The following is a 12043-nucleotide window of genomic DNA, read 5'->3' on the forward strand; positions in this document are numbered from 1 at the left end:
TTCTTCCTGGATTCTTAAGTAATTTTATTTGTTGTTTTCATACATAAAGTTAATTCAGAAACAAATACATTGCTTATGTTGTTACATGAAGTTTGTATGTCTAAAACATTGTCAAACATTTTCTTAATGTTGGTGGAGTCTTGTATAAACGGAAACACATGGGGTTTTAAAAAATACCTAACATTGGCCGGGCACGGTGGCTCACGCCTGTAATCACAGCACTTTGGAGGCTGAGGCAGGCAGATCACAAGGTCAAGTGTTTGAAACCAGCCTGACCAACATAGTGAAACCCTGTCTCTACTAAAAATACAAAAAAATTAGCCAGGCATGGTGGCGCATGCCTGTAATCCCAGCTACTCGGGAGGCTGAGGCAGGAGAATTGCTTGAACCTGGGAGGCAGAGGTTGCAGTGAGCTGAGATTGTGCCATTGTACTCCAGCCTGGGCAATAAGAGTAAAACTCCATCTCAAAAAAAAAAACAAAAAACAAACAAACAAAAAAAACCTAACGTATTTTTTCCCTAATACTAATACTATCTGGAAGATGCCAGAGTTCAGAGTTTGGGTGGAAAGAGGTGTAGATGAACTAAGTTGTAAATTTCATATCTGATCACTTAAATTGCAAGATGGTTGAGGTGAAGAACCTTCTAACTGTTACTGCTCACACTCAGTCTCAGTGAACTGTGTTCTCCTAGGATTCCCCAAGAAGTTGCTTCTCAAACACTATCAGAGTAGATGCTTCTAGTCTTTGCATTGGAGGGGTTCTCAGCCCTACTGTCTCTTGTATTTTGTCCTGGGGACTCAATGCCATGCAGGTTAGAAAGCGTTGGTTAACTCTTAGGGGTCTGATCTGTGGTTGCGGATTACTGCACACTTTTAGGAGGGATTGCGGTAGGGGATGGGGAATTTAGGAAAGTGGTTTCTAGTATGGGGATTTAACCTTGCGCATGTGAATAATAGCACAGTAATATAGACACAGTTTCTCCACTTGTCAGGAGTATCACACATGTCCCTTGCAGAGTGACATCCAGCAGAATGGGACGTTTACTACTGCCCAGTGTGCAGGACTCACCACGTGCTTTTCACAAGAACCTTTCTAGTCCATTCTCTTAAGACAGCACATTTATCTTTCTCTTTGAAAAAAAAAGTTTTTCTTTTTTTGAGACAGGCTCTCACTCTGTCACCCAGGCTTGAGTGCAGTGGCACCATCATAGCTGACTGCAGCTTTGAACTCGTGGGCTCAAGTGATCCTCTTGTCTCAGCCTCCTGAGTAGCTGGGACTACAGGCGTGCACCACCACCCCCAGCTAATTTTTAAATTTTTCTGTAGAGATGGGATCTCACTATTTGGTTTACGCTGATCTCAAACTCCTGGCTTCAAGTGATCCTCCTTCCGTGGCCTCCTAAAGTGCTGGGATTATAGGCATGAGCCACTGTGCTCAGCCACATTCATCTTTTTGAGATCTTCTTGGCCTCCCCTTTGTGAGTTTTCTAACTTTCCTCTCCTGCTCTAATGTGCTTGAAGATAGCAGGTGGTGGACTCTTGATAACACTGGAGATTGGAGCTGGCCCTCCCTGGCCACTCCTGGCAGAAGACTCTCCCTTGGAATACAGAAGCTTTGGGGAGTGATGGCGGGGCCGTGGGAGGTCATGCTAAGTCGATAGGAAACTTGTAAGAAACATTATGTCCCTTGACCTCTCTCCTGCCCATTTCTAGCCTGAGACTAGAGTAATCAAAACATAATTTTGTCATGATTAGCATAGCATTGAATTAAAAACTCAGACTCGAGCCAAATGGCATGGGTCCAAATCCCAGTTTTAACATGGACAAGTGTGTTGTATTTTTTTTCTAATTAGTTCTTGAGCTCTCTCTAGAGAGTGGCTATAAACTCTAGTCCTGCCCTGATGCAGGGGAGATGGTCGTGGCTGTCTGCAGTGTGCCTTTCGTGGGATACTTCTTTCTCCTGGTGGAAGGCCTAATGCCTAAGTGTCCACCTGTGACCAGATGTCCTCTCTCACAAGGACTTGATTATATTGACAGACACTCTTGGGGCTCTTGTCTGACCTGTTTACAGTTTATTCCTACCAAGATAGCCACTCTCTAGGAATGTCCTGACCAGGAAAAACTATAGATTCAGGTGTGTTGGGCAGGTGAGACACAGAGGAGGCAACATGAAATAGCAGGGGTGCATGAAATAGAAGAGGCAGTATATTACTCACAGATCCCAGAGAGGGGAGCAGTATGCCTCGCAGGCCAACAGGAAGAGGGGAGTTGTCTGGGACACAGACTCAACCAGTGTGTGGGGAGCAAGAGAGATGGGGGGACCAAAGCCTTCACTGGGGTCCAGGGCATTACCCAAGCAAGTTTTCCTTCTGGGAGTTGTAAATAGTGGGTGTAAAGAAAGCAGGCATGAGTTCTGTGGAGTTACGCTATGACTGAGAGGTGGTCACTGCAGCATAATTGCACGGTCCACGTGGGGTGTAGGGGTCATGGAGTGAGTCAAATAGGCTGTATCTGTATGTCCCATAGTGAGGTGGTCACCAGCAGGCAGTTGTATAAGGCAGATTTCTGGATGGGCTGCCTTGAGAAAGTGGGAGGAGGCAGAGAGCTTGAAGCTATGTCAAGGGCCACTAAGCCCTGTTTCTGATATGAGAAAGTTAAGCCTGGATTCACAATGGATGCCAAAGCAACATAAAATTATGAGAATTCACTATAGGATTCTTTCTTATCTGAAAGAAATGGGGATTATAGTACTGGCCTCATAGATTGTTGGGGAATTAAATAAGTTTGTGTATTGTAGTGTACACAGAACAGTGCCTTCCACATAGTAATAATCATGCGACTATCCCAACTTGCTTCTGAGATTAACGTTTTGTATATTTTTTCCTCTTTGTTCCAACTTGCTAAGTGTAAGAAATTCTGTTCCTTTTCTTCTCTTACTGGATGTTCATTAAGCATGATACTTGCTACTGAATATATGTGTGTGGTTATATCAGTAATATAAAAGTATCACTCTCTCTCTACTTAAAAATTTTATGGAGAAAAATTCTTTTGCAAATTTATACAGCATATTCATGACATTTTATTAGAATATGAAATATATACTATATGTGATATAAATTACAGATTTTTTTGCGGATTGGCATTGGTGTTTTAATTTTTTGTCGGTTTTTGTGGTATGGCTTTTATCATTTGATTTCCATGGCACTAAGTCTTTAATCAAGGGTGCAGTATTTAATCTATCCCATTGGTCCTATAAAAAAATAGACTCTATGTTTGACAACCCACTTTATAATGGAGTACCTGAGATTTCAGAGTGACCCATCTGATGTTCATCATGCCTAGCTGTTTGCCCAAGCCACATCATATTGTTTATTTCTTGTTTTCTAACAATTTGCTTTAGATGCACATGACAGGTCAGAGTTACTAAGACATGTGCTTAAATAAAGTCACAACTTGGGTGATTCAAAGCACGAGCCTGAATAATAATGATTTGCTTGTGATATTTGCTAATACTGGTCAAACCAAGCCAACATAGTTTAAGGATCCATAGGTATTTGAAAAATAAAAATACAGTGGCATACACCTTCCTGGAAGTGTTTTCTTTGGCCACTATTCTGTAGCTTGGATGGATGAGGGGAGAACTGTTCTGATCACTCCTATTTGCTCTGAGGTCATTGTAGTGAAATGCTTTGTACCTTGACCCATAGTTAGATTTGCCTCTGCAATATTGCCAGTATTTCTTCCATCCTTAACTGAAAGTGAGTCTCTGAAGTCATATTTAACTTTTAAATTGCTATCCTATTAGTAATTTAGGAACTGTTTAGGATTACTTTCTAAAATACCTTTCATCAGATAATATAGACAGAATAAAAATAAATGATTCTGCATAACTCATTTGGTATGTGTATTACATTGATAATTGTCAGGTTATTGTTAAATTTACAGGATTTTTAGATATGTTAAGGACAAAATTTGTTGTTTCCAATATCCTTTCTTATTTCCACTATTTTTATCGAGAAACTTCTTTTAAACGTTGAACAGATGATTGATTTACAAACAAAAGTGCTCTATGAAAATAAATATAATCCCCTTATTAAAGACATTATTTTGAAAAAAATGCTGAAGGTTTTTGTTCTGGTTATTTTTCCCATTTGGTTATTTAATAAGCTATGTAAGGACTATGTTTTGACAACTGAAGTGTATGCATTCTTTTTAAAACAAGCCTGCAGTGCAGCCTAAAATGTAGCTTTTCATAAATTCTATTTATTTGTTGACTGATAATTTTGAAACACTTAAAATACATTGTTTTTCCTTTGGCTTTGCTAAGATGAGGAAACAGTTGAGTGTGGTAGGTGGATTTTTTTTTCCTTTGGGTGCAACATCTTCCTATTCTAATTGTATTTTCTGCACATTTAATCATTTCCTTTCTCATTTTCTTTGTGCTTCTCAGAGGAAATTAAAGGTACATGTATAATAAGTTACCCTGCATAGTCTAGTCATTTTATTTAGTGCACATATACATAGGATTAAATTGAATATAACAAGCAACTTACAAATGTACTCTGTTGTACATCCAAACTTCCATCTTGACGTTACAATACCAAAAATTGTGGTTGGACTTTGTTTTAGAAAGAAATATACTTTTTTTTTTTTGCTTTATGCAGCAGAAATATAGAATGTAATCTGAAATAATATATTATATTTTTATTCTGTCAGTAGTCTTAAATGTGAATGAAATAAACAGTATTATTTCAAATGAAATAAACAGTATTATTTCAAATGAAATAAACAGTATTATTTCAAATGAAATAAACAGTATTATTCAAACAGACTTATTTTGATGCAGGATCTAGGGGAACCTTCTCAATTATTTGATTTCTGTGCAGTCTATGCTGCTAGTTCCACAAGAAAGAGGCCTAAAATAATAAGTACCCCACTACTTAAATAAAGTTTTTAAGATATGTATAGCCTAGTATTCATGTGACTTCAAAATACTAGCACATTGCTTACTTTACAAATGTTTTTATCAGTTCTTTAAAAGAAATAGCCATATCATTCCCCTGTTACTCCCAAAATGAAATCTCTTCTTATCAATAGAAAGGACATATTTTCATCTTAACCTTTCTGTCTAATCCAATGAGCCAAAATAAGTGCTGTATTTTTACCTATTATCTGAGAGCCTGATTTACAAAAATAAATGTACTTTGGGGGATCAGGTGGCATCATTTTCTTAACTTTAAAAATATAGGTCGGGTGCGGTGGCTCACGCCTGTAATCCCAGCACTTTGGGAGGCCAAGGTGGGCGGATCACCTGAGGTCAGGAGTTCGAGACCAGCATGGCCAACATGGCAAAACCTTGTCTCTACTAAAAGTACAAAAATTAGCTGGGTGTTGTGGCTCACGCCTGTAATCCCAGCTACTCAGGAGGCTGAGGCAGGAGAATCGCTTGAACTCAGGAGGCGGAGGTTGCAGTGAGCCGAGATCGCACCATTGCACTCCATCCTGGGCAAAAGAGTGAGACTCCGTCCCAAAAAAAAAACAAAAAGAAAGAAAGAAAATATATAAACCTCTCAGACAAGTCTCGTATAATTTTCTTGGAACTGCGTCAAGAAACCACTGAAGAAAGTTGGGGGAATTAAAAAAAAACCCTGCATAATGTTTCAAAATATCACTTTAAACTTAAATATAAAACAAACTGTTTTATGTTTAAGAGTGGCATTGCAAGGGCTGTTCTATGCTGTGCTTTACTTAATTGTTTTAAGTGGTTTTTTTTTTTTTTTTTTTTTTTTTTGCATCTGCGGCTGGCCTTCTAACTGTTCTGCTTTATTTCTTGGCTTTTGTTCTGTATGCTTTTACACTCCATCCAGAAGATGCTGACTATGCTGGTAACAACAGTGGAACCTATATAGGTGAGCACTTGGCCACGGAGGAGGATCTCTTTCTTTCTGTTGCTTTCCTCGAAGTCATGACCTCGTTTTATCTGAAATGAGCACATTTGCACTCGCATGCTCTGAGATTCGGTAGGGGTGGCATGCACCTTCACGTTACACAGGCTCAATGGGCTGGACACAAAGGGTTTCCTAGTGTGCTTTGGTTATTATATTCCAGAAACGTTCCCAGATGCCCTATCTTTATATTAATCTAATTTATATTTTTGATATAAGATAAAAATAATTGTATAATTTTTGATAGAGGATGGAAAAGCACCCTATTGGCAGTAAGCAATTTTACACAATTAATGGCATCTGGACTTTTCTAATTACCTAGTTAATTGTGAATTAACACTTCTAAATAACCTTTTTCTTCCCGACAACTTTCTGCTTATTTGTTGTTGTTGTTGTTGTTGTTGTTTTTGAGATGGAGTCTCACTCTGTTGCCCAGGTTGGAGTGCAGTGGCATAGTCTCGACTCACTGCAACCTCTGCCTCCTGGGTTCAAGTGATTCTCCTGCCTCAGCCTCCTGAGTAGCTGGGATTACAGGCACCCACCACCACGCCTGGCTTATTTTTGTATTTTTAGTAGAGACGGGGTTTCACCATGTTGGCCAGGCTGGTCTCAAACTCTTGACCTCAAGCGATCTGCCCACCTCGGCCTCCCAAAATGCTGGGATTACAGGTGTGAGCCACCGCGACTGGCCACTTTTTGCTTATGCTTTTTTATGACTTCTTATTCCCACAGCCCCCTCCTAAGTAAACATTGACTGAACAGCCCCAAATATAATTAAGCCTTATGACCAACTTTCTAATCTGTACTGGCAGGAAAAAATTCTAGTTTGGAGATGCCGAGGGTTGTTATACACGAAAATATTTAGAAATTGCTCAAGGCATTAAAATGATCTTCCCCAACATTTTACCTTCAAATTTTCCCACTCTTGCCACGTCCAGGCATCATGGCAAACTCTCTGCTTTTAGTAGTGAGAGGGAGTGAATAGTGTAGAGACGTGCTTTATTTTATTATTATTATTATTATTATTTGAGACGGGGTCTGGCTCTGTCACCCAGTATGAAGTGCAGTGGCATGATCTCGGCTCTCTGCAACCTCCGCCTCCGAGGCTCAAACCATCCTCCCACCTCAGCCTCCCAAGTAGCTGGGACAACAGGCCTGCACCACCACGGCCAGCTAATTTTTTTGTATTTTTGGTAGAGATGGGGTTTCACCATGTTGCCCAGGCTGGTCTCAAACTCCTGCGCTCTAGTGATCCACCTGCCTTGGTCTTCCAAAGTGCTGAGATTATAGGCATGAGCCACTGTGTCCAACCAGAAACACTTGTAGAGATCAGCTGCTTCAGCTCTCTTAAGATTAATAATTATGTATGATGATAATATCTCCTGGTTATTGAAGAAATGCACCAGAGCCTGTATTTGGTATTTACTGTGTATTATCTCTAATACCGTGAGGTTAGTGGTATTGTATTTATTTTAAGAAAAGGAAACAAAGGTCTAGAAAGTTTACAGTATTTACCCGAGGACTCAAAGATGGTAAATGGAGCATCCTGAAGTCACATCCCCATCTGCAGAGACAGAATATTTGTACTGTGTCTTTTACAATTGCTGCCTTTTGATTTTTCATTTTACAAAACAAACTAGAAAACCCTTTGCAGACATATGGAGTATTTCAATTTCTAGGCTAGAGAAAATCTACTAAGTAAGAATTGGATGATGAGAGAGATTTTATTAAAATTGTATTCTTTACTCATTTCAGAATAATGCAGTGTGCCAGATACCTGGTACCTCCATTAACACCTCCCCCTACATCACCAGAAACTGTAATGGCTTAAAACAGTAAACATTTATTCTCATGATACTGTGGTCAGCAGTGTGGTTCTTCTGGCCTGGGTCAGCTTGGTGGATCTGTTCAGTCTGGGGTCTTGGCTGGGGTCTGATTGGTTTGGGGGTGCTCAGGTGGGTGAACTTGTTTCTGTTTCATGGAGTCTTTCCTTTCGCAAAGCTAGCCCATGCAGTGGTGTCAGAGTTCCAGAGAACAGCAAAAGAAAACAGTCTCCAGGATGTAAATGCTCAGGAAGCCTCTGCTTGCTTCACATCTGCTAATATCTCATTGGATGAAACAAGTCTCATGGCCAAGCCAGGGTTACTGTGGAAGGAGACCCCCTGAGAACTTGGGCACAGGGAGGTGTGAAGACATGGATGGCCATCACTGCATGCTTCTACTTCTCTCAAAAATAGAAAGAGTGGTACCTGCTCCCTAACTTTAAGGGCCTATACTCAGTCAATAAGACAGTAGGGATTATAGAAAACTGTGGTATAAAGCACTATCTGATGACTGTCACATAAAATGCTGTGATTCAGAGAAGGTGGTGATCATCTTAGCCTGAAGCAATCAGGGACCCAGTCCCACAAGAAAGGCCATTAGAGCTGGGCACCAGGGGTTAGCCGTAATTCCAGGTAGCGTGGGGGATAAAGATAGAAGAAAATGGCATGGAAAGAGCACTGGACATACTTAAGTTCGATGATATGTAGATGGTGGGCCTGGAAATTTAGTTTGGTACTGGATAATCTGAGATCATAAGTTTTAGGTTAAATAATTTACACATTTATTAAAGTTTTGCCAGATTTTGGCACTCAGTGTTATTCTTTGTATAAAATTTCATCCAAAGAACAAAATATGGATTTTAAATCTGTGTCTCTCTTCTAGCATTTAGGAGTTTTGTAAAATGAGTATTTAATCAGTAGATGTATTATACATTGATGTGCAAAAGCAAGGGGTGATCAGAAATATGGGTTTCTTTAGAGCACGTAAAGAAAATGAGTTCTGACGAAATGCCATTGAATTTGGCAACGCGGAATCACTGATAACATCTGAGAAACATTTTCACCGGAAGCCAAATTGCAAGGTGTCAAGGAGTGACAGAGTTGACAGCAGAGGAAGGATTGCAGTTGAGTCCGAGGCAGTTTTTATAGTTGAGGATAGGAGTGCTCCAGTGGGAGAGAGGATAATATGATCATTTTTATAGGCAGAGATGACCGAGCCAATGGTAAAGAATATCTGAAAAAGGAAATAATTGTGGTTAACTGTAAATGATTCAAAGCTTCTAAATAACTTTTTCTTTCAAATATCTTTTTGATTATGTTTCCTTATGACTTATTATTCCCATAACCCCTCTAAATAACCGTTGGCTAAGCAGCCCCCAGTATAATCAACGTATGATTAACTTTCTAAGGAAATCTCCAGTTTGGAGATGCCAAGGGATGTTATTAATATAAACAAAAGCAGGACTACCTAGAAATTGTTACAGGCATCAAACTTATCTTCACCTACACTTCTCTTCTGACTTTCTCCCCACTGCTGTAGATAGGTATCCTGATAAGTTCTCTGCTTTTAGTAGTGAGAGGTAATGGTCTAGAAGCACAGTTTTAGTGATCAATTCCATTAGAGAAAGAAGTCCAAATAAGACTAGATTTGGTGGAATTAAGACTATGGGAGGGTTTAGATAAAATAATTTGGCACTAGTAGGTGAAGTTAAGCATACAGATAGCCCATGGCCCAGCAAAATTATTTCTTTGGAAAAGGTGGTGAGCTTTGTGCTTCCAAGCGACCATTCTACATCACCCAATTATAGAAGAAAATAGGGGACCATCTAAGTAGAATGAGAATAACATGAATCATGTAATAATTCATATCAAACTGGTGGCTCGCAGACACTCTGCAGACTGTGTTGGGACAAAGATCCCTATTTTTTGTTAGACCTACAAATTGAGAAATTTCATATGAAAATTTCTGGCTCCTTTGGCAGAAGAAAAGGTTTGTGCAAAATAGGCCTTCATTTCCCGATGTTAATAATTAGCTGAGGCGGGGTGCGATGGCTCATGCCTGTAATCCCAGCACTTGCGCTTTGGGAAGCCAAGGCCAGTGGATCACCTGAGGTCAGGAGTTCAAGACCAGCCTGGCCAATGTGACGAAACCCTGTCTCTACTGAAAATACAAAAATTAGCTGGGCATGGTGGCGCACGCCTGTAATCCAAGTTACTCAGGAGGTTGAGGTAGGAGGATTGCTTGAATTTAGGAGGTGGAGATTGCAGTGAACTGAGATTGCGCCAGTGCATTCCAGCCTGGGTGACAGAGCCAGACTCTCTCTCAAAATAATAATAATTAGCTGAGCTGCATTATAACTGATTCCTTAATGGAGAGACTAAGAGCACTCCAGTTCATTGCAGTCCACACCATTCCTCATTAGTTGCCAATTCCGAGACAGGTTGTCAGTTACCATTCTCCTAACAGTTGTACTACTGGTGCTTGTGCTATAATAGCAAAGTATTTCTTTGTATCCATATTTTCAGCCATGGGGAAGTAAAGGTAACCCAAGAGTATTTCTAGAAAAATGACACAACATGTTTCTTCAAGGGCTGATGTTATGCAAAATGTATTCCTATTGGCAGATGGATAACTTTAGGTCTTTCTGCCTACCTGGCTTTGACAGGGTTTTTTTTTTTTTTTTTTTTTTTTTTGGGTTTTTTTTTTTTTTTTTTTCTTCGAGTTGGAGTCTCACTCTGTCACCAGGCTAGAGTGCAGTGGTGCGATCTCAGCTCACTGCAACCTCCGACTCCCTGGTTTAAGCAATTCTCCTGCCTCAGCCTCCCGAGTAGCTGGGATTATAGAGTACAGCTGTTCACTCCATTCAGCTCTTGGTCTTAGAAAAAATAGTTTCATTTCCATCCTTGAGTGTGGCAAAGGGAGAAATGTGGCCAATGTGTTTTAGTATATGTGCACCATGACAGCATTTCTTTATGTCCTCCTGGTCTAAATACTTATTCTAATGTGTGCAAGAGACAACCACAAGGTTTGTGCACCTGGAAGTTCCTTGAGATACCACCAAGATGCGGAAACCTAGGAGGATACCTGAGAAGAGAGTCATACGATATAAAAAGACTTTTAAAAAGAATACATCTTTCCACAGTGAAACAATAGGACGGATAAATGAATAGTGCTGCTGATAAAAGTGTCTTCTTTTATGGAAGCACTTCAACTAATGACCAAAGATTTGACATTAGTTCTTTTGTAGAATAAGCAAGTTTGATCATAGTCTCTCATTTAAAAAAGAATATATTGCTAAAAAGTTACTTTGTTACAAATAGCTTGAGAAAATTGATTATCTTGTGGAATTCTGTTTCCCCCAAAAGCCAAATCCTAAAAATGCGTGCAGATCTTATGTGTTTTTAAAACAAGGCTCATAAGTAACATGCTAACATAAATGGCAAAACTATTTTATGGTAAACATATGTATTTAGCAAACGTGTTAAAATGTTCTGTGACTTATTGTAATTGTGGGACTTTTTAGTAGTTTTCCTCCCCCTCCCACTTGTTTTTTCCTCTTAACCGTTTCTTTGCCCCCTTTTCTTGTTGGGTTATTCATCAGTCTTCTGTTAATTTGATGAGCTCTTCTTATATTATGAATATTTGTCCCTTCTCTGTTGTCCACATTTTCTTCTGGTCTTGTGGTTGTGTTTTAACTTTTTCTATGCTAAATTTTAGAGCATGTAGGTATTTTTCTTTTCACATATCCAAATCTGTGAATCACTTCCCTTTTGTCTTTTGTTTTCTTTTTGTATTCCCCATACCAAAATTACTTAATTTAAAATTGTGTGTTTTCTCCAAAGTACTATACGCATTTGGTTGAAGCAGATGAAATTGCTGTTTTGTCAGTCAAAAACCAATACAATGCCAGCAATTTCACATGGCTCCATTTAATAAATCGTTTGAAAAGTCAAATAGTATTGCAAGTCCAGCAACCCAAAGCAGGAGTCTCCTTTCCTCCTCTTCCTCCGCATTCCTATGGCTTCCCTTGAGAGAGAACCACCTTAGCTCTGGTTGGCATTTTCTTCTGGTATTTATAGCATATAACTTTCTTATAATGCTATTTCTGGATTTTATAAAACAATATTTTTGAGTGCCTTTTACATTCTAGATGCTGTTCTGGGCACTGGAGTTTCAACAGAAATCAAAACAAACATCCTCCTTTTCTAGCACTTTGTGTTGGGAGTAGGAGTGGAGACAAATTGCTGAATAATTCGTTAGATGGTAATAAGTG

General features: G+C 39.4%; 1 protein-coding gene across 8 annotated transcripts in view; it reads left to right on the forward strand.

The window, feature by feature from the left end:
* Nucleotides 1-12043, forward strand: part of MPP7 (MAGUK p55 scaffold protein 7) — a 262894-nt gene that overhangs the window by 199957 nt on the left and 50894 nt on the right. For 6 of the 8 annotated variants that reach the window (XM_058436591.1, XM_058436593.1, XM_058436590.1 and 3 more), the window contains one exon: nucleotides 5872-5910. The exons of the other annotated variants lie outside the window; for them this stretch is intronic. In XM_058436591.1, the coding sequence (XP_058292574.1) occupies nucleotides 5872-5910 (39 nt within the window). The remainder of the gene's footprint in view (nucleotides 1-5871; nucleotides 5911-12043) is intronic. 8 annotated transcript variants of the gene reach the window in all.

The sequence above is a fragment of the Hylobates moloch genome, unplaced genomic scaffold (genome assembly GCF_009828535.3).
Source record: "Hylobates moloch isolate HMO894 unplaced genomic scaffold, HMol_V3 SCAFFOLD_3, whole genome shotgun sequence".
NCBI lineage: Eukaryota > Metazoa > Chordata > Mammalia > Primates > Hylobatidae > Hylobates > Hylobates moloch.